The 15,451-nt window shown below is 62.9% G+C and overlaps 3 protein-coding genes across 10 annotated transcripts in view; all 3 read right to left on the bottom strand.

Annotated features, from left to right (window-relative positions):
* The window catches only part of RAB11FIP3 (RAB11 family interacting protein 3), an 81,945-nt gene extending 79,413 nt beyond the window's left edge, over positions 1–2,532 (bottom strand). Inside the window, exons 1-2 of one of the 6 annotated variants that reach the window (XM_059861214.1) lie at positions 2,029–2,521; positions 1,747–1,992 (exon numbers count right to left, since the gene is read on the bottom strand). In XM_059861214.1, the coding sequence (XP_059717197.1) occupies positions 1,747–1,992; positions 2,029–2,265 (483 nt within the window). In that variant the 5' untranslated portion in view covers positions 2,266–2,521. Of the gene's footprint in view, positions 1–1,746 lie in introns of all 6 variants that reach the window. The other 5 variants (XM_059861216.1, XM_059861213.1, XM_059861217.1 and 2 more) reach the window with 5 other exon arrangements.
* Positions 2,533–4,291: 1,759 nt separating this feature from the next.
* On the bottom strand, positions 4,292–11,140 carry DECR2 (2,4-dienoyl-CoA reductase 2). Of its 3 annotated transcripts, none has more exons than XM_059861631.1 (9): positions 11,021–11,140; positions 10,875–10,943; positions 10,494–10,545; positions 9,330–9,465; positions 8,678–8,802; positions 8,098–8,191; positions 7,722–7,826; positions 6,648–6,836; positions 4,292–5,335 (listed from the first exon to the last, which is right to left on the bottom strand). In XM_059861631.1, exons 1-9 carry the CDS (start codon positions 11,116–11,118, stop codon positions 5,301–5,303), a joined length of 903 nt encoding a protein of 300 aa, XP_059717614.1. In that variant the 5' UTR covers positions 11,119–11,140; the 3' UTR covers positions 4,292–5,300. The 3 variants fall into 3 exon arrangements, with proteins under 3 accessions (XP_059717614.1, XP_059717615.1, XP_059717616.1); XM_059861632.1 differs by having other exon boundaries at positions 6,619–6,836; XM_059861633.1 differs by lacking the exon at positions 4,292–5,335 and adding an exon at positions 5,342–5,511 and having other exon boundaries at positions 6,619–6,836.
* Positions 11,141–12,934: 1,794 nt separating this feature from the next.
* NME4 (NME/NM23 nucleoside diphosphate kinase 4) lies at positions 12,935–14,976 on the bottom strand. The gene is made up of 5 exons (XM_059861507.1): positions 14,838–14,976; positions 13,543–13,673; positions 13,349–13,450; positions 13,170–13,270; positions 12,935–13,107 (listed from the first exon to the last, which is right to left on the bottom strand). The coding sequence occupies exons 1-5, from the start codon at positions 14,923–14,925 to the stop codon at positions 12,987–12,989; spliced, it is 543 nt and encodes a 180-aa protein (XP_059717490.1). The 5' UTR covers positions 14,926–14,976; the 3' UTR covers positions 12,935–12,986.
* Positions 14,977–15,451: the final 475 nt, after the last annotated feature.

Below are 15,451 nucleotides of genomic sequence, written 5' to 3' on the forward strand. Positions count from 1 at the left end.
CACAGGCATCCCCTTTCCTCCTGTGCCAGTCCCCCGCAGTGCCCAGGACCTGCTGGCCCAGGCACTGCCACACCAACCTCCCCAAGGTGCTCAGCACCCGCTGTACCAGGCCCAGCTGTCCTGCGTGCCAGGAGCTGCCTGTGCCAGCCTCCTGCTGAAGAGAAATGGCTTTTCAAAGCATCATTTATGGCAGCACAGGCTGCACTGGCTGCGCTCAGCAGGAGGGAACAGCGAGCTGCAGAGAGCCCCTTCCCAGCCGGATCCATGTGGACAGACACCATCCAATGGCACAAACCCTCCGGGACACCCCCTGAGCTTCGGAGTGACCTTAGCAGCCCACAGCCCCTCCCCAGGCCATGCCCTGAGGGGTTTTCCCGGCTCAGTGAGGCCCCTCTGGAGCTCTGGCCCCATCCCCACGCCGGCACCGGGCGCTGCCGGGCTGAGCTGCACCCCCAGAGCCACCTGCCATGTCCCTGCCACGCACACGCCACCTCCTGTCCCCATTTCCCACGTCCTTGGGCTGCTCCTGCCAAGGGACACGAAGGCACGCGGTCCCCTGGGGAGGTGGCACCGTGTGCAGGAGCCTCCGTGGACTGTCTGCTCCTGCCTCCTCTGCTGGGGACAGCAGTAGGACACCGTGGTGGCACAGGGAGCCTGGCCCGCGGCAGGACAGGGCAGAAGAGAGGATTTAGGACTAAAACCTCTCTGCTGGCACGGGCAGGAGCAGCCGAGGTACCTGAGCTCACACCTTGGGACCCCCAGCACACACAGTGCCCCCTCAGCAACACAAAGAAGTTCCCTGTCTCCACTCTGCAGGGCTGTTTTTTCTGAAATAAATGCCTTTGTTTTATCTTTGAGAGGTGTTTCCAGCAGGAGGACAGGGATAAAAAGCCCTCCTCTACCGAAAGGCTCCTTCACACATGATTTGCTTTGTCATGGCACTTAAATACCCGCGCAGCAGCCACGGATGGAGAACGAGATCAGACCTGGGCAGGTACGGGGAAACTTCACAGCAATACTGCGTTCCTTAAAAAAAAAAAAAAAATCTTCTTTTCCTGGTAGAGATGCCAGCCCAGGCCAGTGCATGAAACACCAACAAACCCATCTCCGTGCCCCGGAGAGCGCTGCCGGAGCTTGCTCCATTTTGGGTCAGCCCAGGCAGCTTCAAATTACATCGCTGCGATCTGCTGCAGGGGAACACCGGCTCGCCAGGGCACAGAGCAGCAGAAAAGGGGGAAAATCCACATTGAGGCTGTCAAAGCCCGACAAGGGAGGTAAGGGAAGGCGGGGAGTCAGGGAATGGCCTGGGTTGGAAAGGCCCTGAAGGATCACCTCGCTCCAAGCCGCTGCCACGGGCAGGGATGCTCCCGTTATGGTGTGACCCACGGTCAGCAAGGGGGGCACGGAGCAGCCCCCCGGCCCGGGATGTCCCCGAGCCAGCCGAGCCCCGAGGCGGCAGCGATGGAGAACAAAGAGCTGCGGGCTCCCGGCGGCTCCGGCTCCTCCCGGGCGCAGCGGGAGCCGCTCGGGCCACGCGTGCCCTTCACCCGGGGCGATGCCAGCGCTGTCCTTGGGGACACTGACGCTCTCCGAGGGCCGCAGCCCGGACAGAAGCCACCATCACCATCACCCTCGGGCGGCGGGGCCACCGGGCACCAAGCGGTGCTGCCGCCCCCGCTGTCCCGGCCCGGGCCCAGCGCCGGGGCCCACGGTGGGCAGGTGCGGTGCCCGGTGCCCGGTGCTCACCTGCTCGGCGCCGTAGGCCGTGGCGAACTGCACGAACTCCTCCACGCGCACGAAGCCATCGCCGTCGCGGTCCAGGGCGTCGAAGACCGGGCGGAGGCGCGGCTCCTCCTCGGGCGGGGGCTCGGCGGCGCCCTCCGGGCCCGGGCTGCCCCCGGCCTCCCCCGGGCACCAGGGCGGCGGCCCCGCGCCGGCAGCGGCGGGTTCAAGTGCCCAGAGGTCCAGATCCAGCTCCGGGCCCAGATCTGCCTCCTGTTCCAGCTCCGGCTGCGGGTCCAGATCTGCCTCCTGTTCCAGCTCCGGCTCCGGTTCTAGCTCCGGCTCTGGCTCCGGTTCTGCTTCCAGCTTCGGCTCCGATTCCCGTTGCAAGTCCAGGTCCGGCTCCGGTTCCAGGTCCAGCTCGAGTTCTAGGTCCAGCTCTGGCTCCGGTCCTGGTTCCAGCTCCGGCTCCGGTTCTAGCTCGGGCCCCGGTCCCGGCCCCCGGGGCAGCGGGGGCTCGGTCCCAGGCGGACGCGGCTCCATCTTCACCGCCGGCGCTCCGCGCCCGCCGCCGCCCGCCCCGGGCCATGCCCCGCGGCCATGCCCCGCTCACATCGGGGCGGTGCCGGTGCCGGTGCGGTCCCCGCGGCACTCACGGCTTTGTGCGAGGAACGCCGGCCCCGCCCGCCGACACCGGGGGCGGTCCCGCCCTGCCCGGGGAGCGGCGGCTCCGAGCGCCGGGTCTGCGGGTCCTGCCCGGGACCGGGGATTGGAGGAGGCGGCGGCGCCGCCGAGGAACAACCCCGCCGCCCGCCCGCCGCCGCTCCGGGGCCGCCCGCGGACAAGCGGCAGATCCAGCCCGGCCCCGCCGCAGTAGCCGGGGCGGTGACGTCACTCGCCTGCCGGTCCGGCTTGCCCCGCCCCTCCGCGGCGCGAGCCCGTGCTGAAGCCACGCCCCCTCCCGGCTTGCGCGCGGCGGGGGCGGGGCCGGCGGAGAGGGGCGGGGCCAGGCGGAGCGCGAGCACGTGGGACCAGGGGGGCACCGTGAATGGGGACCCCCAAATCCCCCTGCTGAGACCCAAACTGCGCTCCAGGACCCCAGACCCCTGTGGGGGTAACCGTGCAACAGGACTGCCCAGCTGCGAGCCCCAAATCCCCCCCAGGAGATGAGCCGTGCTCCGGGACCCCCAACCCCAGTGGGGCAGCACTGTGCCCCGGGATGCCTGAGCTGCTCCTGGGGGGACCTGAGCACCGGGACACCCCTGGGACCACCTCAATGGGTTAATTATTTAATGCCCGTGCTTAGGGCTCACAGCCTGCCGGCTCGGTGCTGCTGCAGTTTCTGCTGGAGCACGGGATGGCCCTGCTAACACACCCCGGAGCCAGCACAGCGGGTGGAGTTACAGCCCCTGGGTGTAATTAGCAGCAAATTTGATGAGCAAGAGCATCCCTGGCCCCAGTGACCCTGCTCAGGCCACGGGTGTGTGTGACACCTCAGGAGCAGCCTGGTTGGGCCACAATGTGTCCCTGAGCACACTCAGCCCCGAGAGCCAGAGTTCAGCAGCATCCCCAGGGTGGATGTCACCCCTGTCCAGTCAGTCCAGCACTGGAAGGATGGGAACCCCCACTCCAAATCCTCCTCCTCAGCACAGCCACTCCTAAACGGGCAGGAGGGGGCTCCTGGGTCAGTCCCACAGGGGGAAGCACAGCTGCACCTGCCTCAGGCATCCCCTGCAAAATCCCCTGGGCAATACAATTCCGTTTCCTGACAGCTCAAACAGCCAGGGCTCCTGTGTGGATGGGACTGGCAGGGAATGAGGTGCCTGCAGGGCTGGAGGTGACAGCCCTGGATGGGACTGGCAGGGAATGAGGTGCCTGCAGGGCTGGAGGTGACAGCCTGATGCTGTGAGAGGCAGCTCTGCACCCCTGCACGGGCTCCTGCAGCTCCAGGCCATGCCAAGGCTGGGCCCAGAGCTGTCCCTGCCCTGCTGCTGGGGACACGTGGCCAAACTCAGCTCCTTCCTCCTGGGGTAGCCACAGAGCCACGACAGCCCTGAGTGCCCAAGTCACCTGGTCATGGTGGAACAGTGAAATCCATGGAGCCTCCCAGAGCAGGGCTGCAGGTCAGAGATGAGGCTGCAGCTGGGCAGAAGGGCCAGCACACACCATCCAAGTACCTTCTCCAGGAGAAAACACATCCTGTGATCCAGCAAGAGGAATATTGCAGCCAGAGCCAAATCCCAAGAGCCCAGGCAAAGGATCCACCCAGATCCCAAGAGCCCAAGCACTTCACCCCCAGCCCCCTGAAGGGCTGAGGCTCTCACCAAAGCCCTCAGCACCTCCCACCACCTCTGCTGCAGAACCACGTTCCCAGAGCCCTGGGGCTGAGGAGCTGGCAGGTCCCCAAGCCCCGTGGCCTGGAGCACTGGGGCACCACAGAGCCAAGGACTGGAGCCACACAAGGCCCTGGCAGTGGGAGCAGTGGCTCTTCCCCTTCCTTAGCACCCAGTTTGGACCAGTCAGCTGGGCAGGGCACTGGTGCTCATGCAGCAGAGAGAGGCATCACTGCTTCAGGGGGCAAGTTCTTTATTTGTGGCTTGGAGGAAGGAGTAAAACCTGGCAAGTCTACAATCAAGTAGGAAATACAATTAAGTGGGAGATCAAGCTTCATTGAATCCAGGGTGAGCCTAAAAACTTCCAGCAGCAGCCGGAGGGTGCACACGAGCAGTGTGTGTCCCCCAGGGCACCAGCACCAGGGACAGGGCTGGCTCCAGCAGCACCATCCGTGCAGCCCTGCTGTGGCTCCTGAAGCCCAGCAGGAGGAAAGGCCTGCACTCCACCTCTAGCCCTTCACTTAGCCTCAGCCTGAGTGTCTGGCAGGACACAGCCTGACACTGGTGTGACAGACAGATGGGTGTGGACAGACCACTGAACACCTGCAGTGCAGAGCTGGACCTGGGGGATCTGCCCTCACACCACCTCTGCTCCCAGGAGAGGGGCATCCCAGCTGCATCCATGGCAGCCTCCCAGGACCACTGTCCCAGCCAGGACCCCTCAGGGGACACAGCCATCTCCCCCTGCCAGGGTTTCCTCTCCAAGATTTGCCGAGCCCACCACACTGGGTGACCCCGACCCCAGGCAGGCTGAGCTGCTCCCCCTCCCAAAAAGGAGCTGCTGCTGCTGCTGCTGCTGCTGCTGGGGCTCTTGTGCAGTTCTCAGGCTAAGAGAGGGGAGTAAGAGGATGGGTACCCAAGGGTGGCACTGCCTGGGGCTTGGGAAAGGCCACAGGAGCAGCTTGGAGGGAGTCACAAAGGGCCAGTGACCATCTCAGCCCTCCAAGCTGTCTCTGCACCCACAGCCACAGCAGCTCAGAAGGCAGCAGTGGCACAGGATGGGGGTGGGCTTGGTCCCCACCCAGCACCCCGGAGCTGTGTCCCCCAGGAAGACACAGGACTGGCAGTGTCACCACTGCCACCAGTGGCCGAGGAGAGGCTGTGGCTGTCAGCACTGGCTCTGGGAGATGTCCCCACACGGTGTCCCAGGTCACGTCAGTCCGTCGGTCAGTCCCAGGCTGTCCATCAGTGGGGTTGGTTTGCTCCTGCAGCCCAGACCTCTGCAAGAGAGGGTGGAGGTGGGGACAGAGCCCTGCTGGGGCCTGCCCAGCTCATGGAGGCTGCCAGGTGGGACACAGGCAGGGAGGAGAGGAAGGCAGGAGACCCCTTCCCCTGCAGGCTGCAGGAATCCATGAAAGGAAGAGGCTCTTGGGACTCTTTGTGCTCAATCCTGCTGCTGGGGCACAGAAAATGGGCATCAGGTTGCTTTGGGGGAATCTCAGAGGTGTCTGGACAAGTGTCCACAAGACAACATGTCACAAGCCAGGCTCAAAGGGAAAATCCAGCAGGTTCTGCTCGTCCCAAGGACAAGGACACTGTACCCAGTGCTAGAGCAGCCATGCCCCAGGAGAATCATGGTTATGAATCATCATTTAAGTTAGAAAAGCCCTCTAAGACCATTAAATCCAACTATTCCCCCAGCACTGCCAAGGCCACCAACCCATGTCCCCAAGTGCCACACCCACACAGTTTTTAAATCCCCCCAGGGATGGGGACTCCCCCACTGCCCTGGGAGGCTGTGCCAGTGCCTGACTGGAGGAATGTGCCCCCTGTTGACAGAGTGACAAAATTATCTTTTGTCTCCTTAAAAGGGAAAAAAGCCCAGAAGTTTCTCTCCTCGATTAAGTAAAAAGACACCTCATAGGACCTGGGGACTTCACCTCAAACTCAAGGACGGCCAATTGGACAGGAGCCAAAAAGTCCTGCCTGAGCAATTTACTAGAAAAATAAGACAACAAAGGAACTAATGGCTTTTGTGGGGTGTTTTACCAGGAGCAAGGACCTTTTGCACCTGGCTCGGTTTTTCTCTGCAAAGAGCTTTATTATTGTGCCTTTTCTTAAAACTTTTCTGTTTCCAACACTACCACAGAAGCCATCCTGCTGATTTTATGCCATCTGAGGTGCCTGAGCTATCTCACGTGTGATATAGATCTCCAAGAGCTTATAAAACTTGGCTCGAGGAGATCATTATTTCACCTGACCACCCTTTCCATAAAGAAATTTTCTCTTAACACCCATCCTAAACCTCCCCTGGCACAGCTTGGGGCTGTTTCCTCTTGTCCTGCCCCTGTTCCCTGGGAGCAGAGCCCAACCCCCAGGCTGTCCCCTCCTGTCAGGAGTTGTGCAGAGCCACTAAGTCCCCCCTGAGCCTCCTTCTCTGCAGGCTCAGCCCCTTCCCAGCTCCCTCAGCTGCTCCTCACAGGCCCTGTGCCCCGTGCCCAGGCAACAGCAGGGTTTCCCTGAGGAGCCCTGCTCCAATCCCACGAGGGGGAAAAGCAGTCACCTAGAGTTTAGCAGAGGAGGAGGCAATACCCAGCAAGGCAGAGAAGCTGTTGGGGGAGGTGAGCCAGCTGCCACCATCCACGACCAGGGTGGTGCCGGTGACGTAGGACGAGAGGGGGCTGGCCAGGTACAGGGCGCTGTGCGCGATCTCCGTCTTGTTCCCCGCGCGCTGCAGCGGGATCACGGAGAACTGGTTGGATTTCTCTGCAAATTTCCCACCTAAAAGGAGCAGGAAAGAGTCAGTTTGGACCATGAGAGGACTGTCTACCACCGTGGCTGGCCAGGCACTGCAGCACTGCCCATGGGGCTTGCTGAGTGCTCCAGGGAACAGCCCTGGGACAAAAACCTGGGAAGATTTAAAGGAGGGAGCCTAAGCCCAGCAGGGATTTTGTACTGACCCAGTGAGCTCAAGGACCTCGGAAAGCTTTAGAACCATAGAGAGATCCCTCACAACTCCAACCATTCTTTCTCCTCCCCTGCCATGAGCAGGGACACCTTCCACTATCCCAGTTGGCTCCAAGCCCTGCCCAGCCTGGCCTTAGAACTTCCAGGGATCCAGGGACAGCCCCAGCTGCTCTGGGCACCCTGTGTCAGGGCCTGCCCACCCTGCCAGGGAACAATTCCTAATTCCCAATATCCCATCCAGCCCTGCCCTCTGGCAGTGGGAAGCCCTGTACAGCACTCCTGGAGCCTCTTTAGGCCCTGGAAGGGATTCTGAGGTCTCCATGGCCCCAGAGCAGAGAGGCTCTTGGAGCATCTCCATGGCCTCTGGACCTACTCTAAAATCTGCAAGTCTTTCCCATCTTCTGGGGCTGCACTAGCACTCTGCTGATGGACTATAAGAGCCAACCCCTCAGGCAGGGCTGAGTTTTGGAGGAGCACATTCCATCATGGCATCAGAGAGCCCAAACTGCTGCCAAACCAGTGCCCTGGCAGGTCCCAGGGATGTGGGAAGGGCTGTTCCTACAGAGCTGTGCCAGCCAAGCCACAGCACAGCCATGCCCAGCAGCAATCCCCTACGAGCTGTGTGGCACTGGGGGTCCCTCCCAGTCCCCTCCCAGCAGGGCAGTGCCAGGGCAGGGCTGTGAGCCCAGGCTGCCTCACCAAGGCGTCGGAAGCCCTCGGTGCCCAAGATGGGGCCGGGGGCCAGGCTGTTCACACGGATGTTGTTGGGTCCCCACTCCACTGCAAGGTGACGAGTCATGGCATCTGGGGAGGGATTGCAACAGCAGTGAGAAATGGGGAGCAGAGCCATGCCAGCAATTTCTTTGGAGGGGGGAAAAAATGCCACAGAACAGTCTAGCTGAGAGCAAAGGGCCCTGGAGGGGAGAGGACCCTCATCCCAAACCCAGGCATGCAGTAACCACACCATTCACCCCCACTGCCCCTCTCCAAGGCATCTTCCCATGCCAGTATTTAGGAAGGACTGGCTTCTTTCATGGCCCCACGTGGCTCAGAGCCCCAGCAGGGGGTGAAGTACCTATGGCAGCCTTGGCAGCCCCAGCGTGCACCTGCAGGGCCTGCCCTCGGTAGCTCAGGGTCGCCGTGATGTTAACAATGACCCCGCCGTTGTCCTGGGGAAGGAAGGGAGATGTGGAGTTAGGCAGGGAGCAACACAAAGACTCACACAGGGCTCTGAGGGACAGGAGAGCTGGGCTTGGAGGGACAGTCACCCACGGGCACTGCCAAGCCACCACTGGGGCAGCTCTACCCACTGCATCTCAGGAATGGGGCAGCAGCAGGGCCCTGCTGGAGAGGTGGGACATGCAGGGTGGAAGGAAAGGCCAAGGGAAAGTGGCAGAGCTGGAAAGGGAGCAGGAGATCAGCTTCTCCAGGTGGCAGAGCATGGAAAGGTGCTGCAACAGCACAAAGCCCCAGGGCATGCGACAGGAGGATCCTCAGTTCGGGGCTGGGATCCCAGGAAGGGAAAAGAGTGGATCTGTGCAGGGAGGCTCTGGTCCTTGCACTTCCCTGATTTCCCCAGGAGCACAGTGTGGTTTGACACTACCCCCTGCCTCCAAGAGCCTCTCCTCAGAGTGCCCTGGCTCCGTGCCACTTACCCGGAAATACTTCTCAAAGAGGACTTTGGAGGTGTTGAAGGTGCCCATGGTGTCGATGTCTATCACTGTCTTGAAGGCGTTGAAGGACAGGGCACTGGCTGGGCACAGGAAGTTCCCTGCAGCACCTGAACCACAGGGACAGGCAAGACAGGGCTGGGACAGATGTCAGGGCCCTTCTGGGACAGGGAGGGTGAGGGACAACGTCTGCATGCTGGAGAGCACATGGAGACAGCCCTGCTAAGGGATAAACTGGTGGCTCTGGGTGCCCAGCAGCACAGCCAGCACGAGGGGAGCAGGGATGATCCACACCTAGACAAACAGGGATGGCCATGTACCACACACAGAACTCTGCTTCCTCTGAGCCCCCAGGAAAATACCCTGGCTAGCAGTGAACTCAAACAGCTGGGAGCCCTGGGAACAGTGCAGTAGGAGGAATAGTGCAGAGGGGCTCCAGCCCTTGGAGCATCTCCATGGCCTCTGGACTTAGTCCAAGAGTTCCAGGTCTTTCCCATCCCCTGGGGCTGCACCAGCACTCTGCTGATGGACTACAAGAGCCAACCCCCCAGGCAGGGCTGAGTTTTGGGGGAGCACATTCCATCATGGCATCAGAGAGCCCAAACTGCTGCCAAACCAGGGCCCTCTGCAGCCTCACCATTAATGAGGATGTCAATCCTCTTGAACTCCTGCAGTGCCTCGTCCACCGCTGCCGCGATGGTCTGCGGCTGCCGGACGTCGATGCACAGGGGCAGGCACTGCTGCCCTGTGGCTGCCACCAGCTTCTTCGAGGCCTGAAAGGACAAAAAGACACTTGAGAGAGCCTGGCTGCACCCTGCTAGTCCTGGGGTAGCTCCTGCATGGTGTATCCCAGCCCCACTGCACACTGGGCTGGCTAAGCCCAGGTACCTGCGTGGGCTGCCATGGACACAGCACAGCCCAGGCAACATCTCTGCAGGGCAAGTACAAAGGTTGGACCTCAGCAAGGCATTTTTGGCATGAGCCCAGGCATAATCACCCTTTAGATCCAAAAAGCCAGTAGGCAAAAGGGCAAGGACAGAGCAGCCAGGTGTCAGGCTGTGAGACGGAGCAGCTCTGCAGCTCAGGGTTTGTCACAAGCCACCCCTATGGCTCATTAAGAGTAAGATTTTCCCCAGGAAATTAAGCAGAGGGGATACACTAGCTCAGCAGCAAGTCCATACAACACCCAGAGCTGCTCCAACTTCTGTTTTGGGCTCTCTGTGAGGTCTTGAGCCCCAACAACACCCAGGTGCACAAGCAGCAGGAATCCTGGACTGCAGATTCTGTGGCCTCAGAAGACTCTCGCCCCTGAGGACTACAAACCTGCTGAGCCAACTTCTTCTGGCACATGAGCATGAGGGGGTGGGAAATGGCAGTCAACCACACCTGCCCTGTCCCCTCTGCCCCAAAACACAGGATACCTGTGCAACCCACAAGCCACACAGGCCCTGGCGTCTGCTCCTACTCCACACTGAGCTTTCAGTCCAACCCTGGGCTCTGCCCTGCTGACAAACCTCCCCCACAGCTCCCTTCTGTCTCTCTCCCCCACAGAAAGCCATCACGAGAATGGAACACCCCCACAAAGCAGGTTCCAGATTAACGGAGCTGTGCTGGAGGTGTGGTGGGTGCAGCCCCAAACGCGCACCCACCCTGCCCCGGAGTGCCCGGGGCTGGCAAGCACTGGGAGCCACTGGGAAGCACTGGGAAGCCATTCCTCCTAGTGCACTATTCCCAGGGCTCCCTGCTCCAGGGGAGAGCAGAAGGATTTCGGGGCTGGCAGGCTGCTGGAGCCCGCACTCACCTCGGCCACCCGCTGCAGGTTCCTGCTGGCAATGACGGTGCGGCAGCCGTGCCTGCGGGGAAGGAGCAGGTGAGACGGGCCGGGCTGCCCAGCAGCACCTCGGGATCAGTTCGGGTGCTCCCTGCAGGAATTGCTGCTGCTCCAAGCCCGCAGCAGGACGGGGAGAGGCAGGGCCCTGTCCCCGGAGTCTCCCTGAGGGCTCTGCCGCCCTCGGCTGCACATCCCGGCTCTGCCAGGGCCTGCTACCGCAGCGGGGAAAGGATGGGACGGGGAAAGAGAAGAGAAGGGGGGTGAAGAGGAGGAAAGTACGGGAAAAGAAGGGAAGAGAGGGGAAGAGAAGAAGGGAAGGAGAGGTCCGTCCCAGAGCAGGGGCTCCCGCACCTCATGAAGATCTCGGCGATGCGGAAGCCGATGCCGGAGCCGCCGCCGGTGATGAAGGCCACCTGGCCCCTGTGGGACAGAGGCACGGTCAGAGCCGGGCCCCGGGGAGGCGGCCCCCGCCGGCCCCCCGGAGCGCCGGGACTCACTCGAGCAGGTCGGGGCTGAGCAGGTGCCGGTACTGCGGCAGACACTCGTCCCCGTCCTCGTCCGGGGGCACCCGCGCGGCCATGGCGGCCTCGGCCATGCTGGGGGCGGCGCTGCTCACTGCGCCTGCGCGGGCGCCGCCGCCGTCGCCTGGCAACGGGGAGCGCTCCGGGACACAGCGACATCGAGCGGCCACGGCGGGAACTGCAGCGAGGGGAGACCGGGGCGCTCCCAGCGCTCCCGGGGAGAGATCCCAGCGATATCGCAGAGATATCCCAGAGATATCCCAGAGATATCCCAGAGATATCCCAGAGAGATCCCAGCGATACCCCAGAGATATCCCAGCGATATCCCAGAGATATCCCAGAGAGGTCCCAGCGATATCCCAGAGATATCCCAGAGAGATCCCAGAGATATCCCAGAGATATCCCAGAGATATCCCAGTGAGATATCCCAGAGATATCCCAGAGATATCCCAGTGAGATATCCCAGTGAGATATCCCAGAGATATCCCAGTGAGATATCCCAGTGAGATATCCCAGTGAGATATCCCAGAGATATCCCAGTGGGATATCGCAGAGATATCCCAGCGATATCCCAGAGATATCCCAGTGAGATATCCCAGTGAGAGATCCGAGTGAGAGATCCTAGTGAGAGATCCCAGTGAGATATCCCAGTGAGATATCCCAGTGAGAGATCCTAGTGAGAGATCCCAGTGAGAGATCCCAGTGAGATATCCCAGTGAGATATCCCAGAGATATCCCAGTGGGATATCCCAGAGATATCCCAGCGATATCCCAGTGAGATACCCTAGTGATATCTCAGTGAGAGATCCCAGAGATAGTCTGGTGAGAGATCCCAGAGATATCTCAGTGATATCCCAGAGATATCCAAGTGAGATATCCCAGTGAGATATCCCAGTGTAATATCCCAGAGATACCCCAGTGAGAGATCCCACTGACATCCCAGCGTTCCCAGTGCTGTCCCTGTGATCCCAGTGCTCCCAGTGCTCCCACTGCTGTCCCAGAGCTGTCTCAGAGCTGTCACAGCGCTCCCAGCGATATCCACTGTGCCAGTGGTGTCCCAGAGCTCCCAGTGCTTTCCCAAGTGTCCCAGCGGCCCCCGGTGCCACCCAGTGGTGTCTCAGTGCTTCACGCAGTGACATCCCAGTGCCTCTCAGCGGTGTCCCGATGCCACCCAGCGGTGTCCCAGTGGTTCCCAGTGTCGCAGGGAGCCCCCAGTTTTACAGCTCAGACCCCACCCCGGTCTCTTCTTGTCACTGCAGAGCCCCCGCAGCCCCCCGGGCACAGCCCAGTTCTTCACAGGGCCTCCCAGTACAGTTCCAGTGCTCCTAGGGACATCCCAGTTCATCCCAGAGCTTCCCAGCACTATCCCAGTTTCCCACAGGGCCTCCCAGTGCCGATCCAGTGCCCCCCAGGAACAGTCCATGGACACCCAGAGCTTCTCAGAGTCTCCCAGGGACATCCCAGATCATCCCAGAGCTTCCCAGCACTATCCCAGTACCTTCCACGGATGTACCAGTGACATCCCAGAGTTTCCCAGTACAGCCCCAGTGCCTCTGGGGACACCCCAGTGTCTCCCAGAGCTTTCCAGTACTATCCTAGTGCCCTCCATGATCACCCAGTGCCTCCCAGAGCCTTCCTGTAACACCCCCAGTGCCCTCTGGTGTTACCTCAGTACATCCCAGAGCTTTCCAGTGTCACCCCAGTCTCCCAGTGCCATCCCAGTGCCTCCCAGAGCTTCCCCAGTACCACCCCAGTGCCTCCCAGAGCTTCCCAGTGCCTCTGCAGGGACATCCCAGAGCTTCCCAGTACCACCCCAGTGCCCCCTGGGGACATGCCAGTGCCTCCCAGAGCTTCCTGGTGACATCCGAGGGAGGAGACCGGAGTCAGAGCTGGGGTCACCGGGGTTTATTGGGACGGGGGTGCCCGCAGCCAGGGTCCGACCCTAGAGCCCGTAGATGTTGTCCCTGTCCCTGCTGTCCCAGGCCACCAGCTCGTCCCGCTGGAACCAGAAGCCGATCTCCCGCTGGGCCGTCTCCGCGGAGTCGCTGGCATGGACCACGTTCCTGCGAGGGGACAGGGATGGGGACAGTGCCACGGCCCTGGGGTCCCGCCCCCGCGGCCCTACCTGGTGATGTGCACGCTGAGGTCCCCGCGGATTGTCCCCACGGCGCTGCTGTCCCCAACCATGGCCCGCGTGCACCGCACCACGTTGTAGCCCTCCCACACCTGTGGGACAGCGACAGGGACAGGGACAGGGACACCTGAGTCCCCAGCGCCCCCGCGATCCCCGGGCTGTCCCCTCACCATGGCCACCACCGGGCCCGAGGTCATGTAGGCGACGAGCGCGGGGTAGAAGGGCTTCAGCCGCAGCTGCTCGTAGTGCTGCTCCACGAGCCTCCGGTCCGCCTGGGGCAGCGGCGGTGACAGTGACACCCGGGCGGCGTCCCCGGCCACCCCCGCTCCCGCCCCCGGAGCGGCGTCCCCGCGGGCCCGGCTACCTGGAGCAGCTTCATGGCCACCAGCTTGAAGCCGCGGCGCTCGAAGCGCTGGATGATGTCCCCGAGCAGCCGCCGCTGCACCGCGTCCGGCTTGGCCACCAGCAGCGTCCTCTCCTGCAGCGCCGCGGGGGCTGCGCGGGTCACTGTCACCACCGCGGGACACGGGACTCCACCGGACACGGACACGGTGGCAGCAGGGCCCCGAGCCGTCCCCGCGGCACCACGGGGTGTACTCGGCCCCGAGGCTGCCGATGGGAACCCGCCCCCCATCCCCGTCCCCATCCTTTTTTCCATCCATGTCCCCATTCCTGTCCCCATCGCTGTCCCCATCCCATCCCGGGGCGTGTCCCCTGGCCAAGCGGCGCCTCTCAGGCTGTTGGGGTCCCAGGGGACGAGCCACAAAGCCCTGACGGGTGCTGGGGACATGTCCATGGCCAGGAAACAGCCTTTAATCCAGCCATGTCTGTGCCGTGTCCCCGTGCTGGGGACTGTCCCCTGCCTGGCCACGGGGCCTTCCCCCCACCCCGTGACAGCGCTCCGCTGCTGGAGGGGAAAACCGGTGACCGAGGGACGGCAGAGTACGGCCCCGCTGTCACCCGAGGGACAGCAGGGTCTCACCCCGCCGCTGGCCCTGCCGCAGGAGGGGACAGAAGCCCCAGGGGACAGTGCATCCCGTCCGCTGGAGGGACAGAGGGGACAGGAAGGAGGGGAAGGGAGAGGGAGAGAAGAGGAAGGGAGAGGACACTTCACTGCCAATCCCTTTGGGGACCCATCCCGGGCTGAGGGGCAGGGTGGCCCCGGTGCTGGCGGGACAGAGCCGGACAAACCGAGCCCGTGAGCTCACCCGGGCACTGCTGAGCACGGCTCGGCTCTGCCAGGGTCCTGCCCTGTCCCTGTCCCTGTCCCCTCAGCACCGCCCTGGGCACACTGAACCCCTTGGGACCTTCAGGGAGCGCCAGCTCCGGGCTCTGTCCCATCCCGGCACACGGGGCTGGGGACAGCAGAGCCTGGCACCGACTCACCCCACAAAGGGGTGACAGGAGCCCGTGAGCCACCACCCGCCCGGCACGGAGGGACCGGGGACACAAGGGCAGGACAGGAATGAGGAAAGGGTCCCCAGGGAGAGGGACAGGGATGAGGAAAGGGTCCCCAGAGGCAGGACGGGGAAGGGGCTGAAGGCCCCCAGGGATGGGGACCGGGTCCTCTGGAGCAGGGGTGGGGACAAGGTCCCCAGGGCAGGATGAGGGTGGGGACAGGGTCCCCAGGAGCAGGACAGGGACGGGGCCGTGTCTCACCGGAGCCGTAGCAGCGGGGCCCGGGGGGACTCAGGCCCGGCTGTCCCCGCGGGAGGCTCCGGGCCAGGCAGCGCCCCAGGGAGCCCATGGCGGCCCCGGCGGGTCGGAGCCGGGCTCGGTCGGTCTGCGGAGGCTTTAAGGGCCCGGGGACGGGTCAGGATTCCGTCCCTCCCCTTAAAGGCTGCCGCGCCTGCTCGGGACATCCCGGGACGGAGCATCCTCCCCATGCAGAGCATTCCAGCACGGAGCATCCTGGCACGGAACATGCCGGCTTGGAAGCCCCAAGCCCTGCCAGGGTGGGAGCACAGCCCACACCCACCCCGAGGGGAGCCAGACCCTGCCAGGACCCAAACCTGCCTCGAGCTTTGCCCTCGATTCAGCCGGCAGGGAGAGGCCGGGTCAGCCCATGCCAGCCCATGCCAGGCTGAGCTGGGGCACAAGGGCAGCCAGGGCAGTGTCCCCCTGTGGGGCACAGACCTGCCCTGGACACGGGGGGTGCTGGGGAAAGGGTGCAAGGCCCTGGGGGCAGAGGAACTGCCCGGTGGGAGCACTGATCACTTCTCCAAGGCCCATTCCAGACCTCAGTTTGGGAAATCACTCTGTGCTGGGCTTCC

The sequence above is a fragment of the Haemorhous mexicanus genome, chromosome 17 (genome assembly GCF_027477595.1).
Source record: "Haemorhous mexicanus isolate bHaeMex1 chromosome 17, bHaeMex1.pri, whole genome shotgun sequence".
NCBI lineage: Eukaryota > Metazoa > Chordata > Aves > Passeriformes > Fringillidae > Haemorhous > Haemorhous mexicanus.

Excerpts from the sequence above, each read along its gene's own strand:
- DECR2 (XM_059861631.1), bottom strand. The coding sequence starts at position 11,118 with ATGGCCGAGGCCGCCATGGCCGCGCGGGTGCCCCCGGACGAGGACGGG. Across the intron at positions 10,546-10,874 it reads ATCGCCGAGATCTTCATGAG|GCACGGCTGCCGCACCGTCA; the intron begins GTGCGGGAGCCC and ends CCTTCCCCGCAG. Across the intron at positions 6,837-7,721 it reads CGAGGGCTTCCGACGCCTTG|GTGGGAAATTTGCAGAGAAA; the intron begins GTGAGGCAGCCT and ends TGCTCCTTTTAG.
- NME4 (XM_059861507.1), bottom strand. The coding sequence starts at position 14,925 with ATGGGCTCCCTGGGGCGCTGCCTGGCCCGGAGCCTCCCGCGGGGACAG. Across the intron at positions 13,451-13,542 it reads TGGCCATGAAGCTGCTCCAG|GCGGACCGGAGGCTCGTGGA; the intron begins GTAGCCGGGCCC and ends CCGCTGCCCCAG. Across the intron at positions 13,271-13,348 it reads CGGGCCCGGTGGTGGCCATG|GTGTGGGAGGGCTACAACGT; the intron begins GTGAGGGGACAG and ends GCTGTCCCACAG.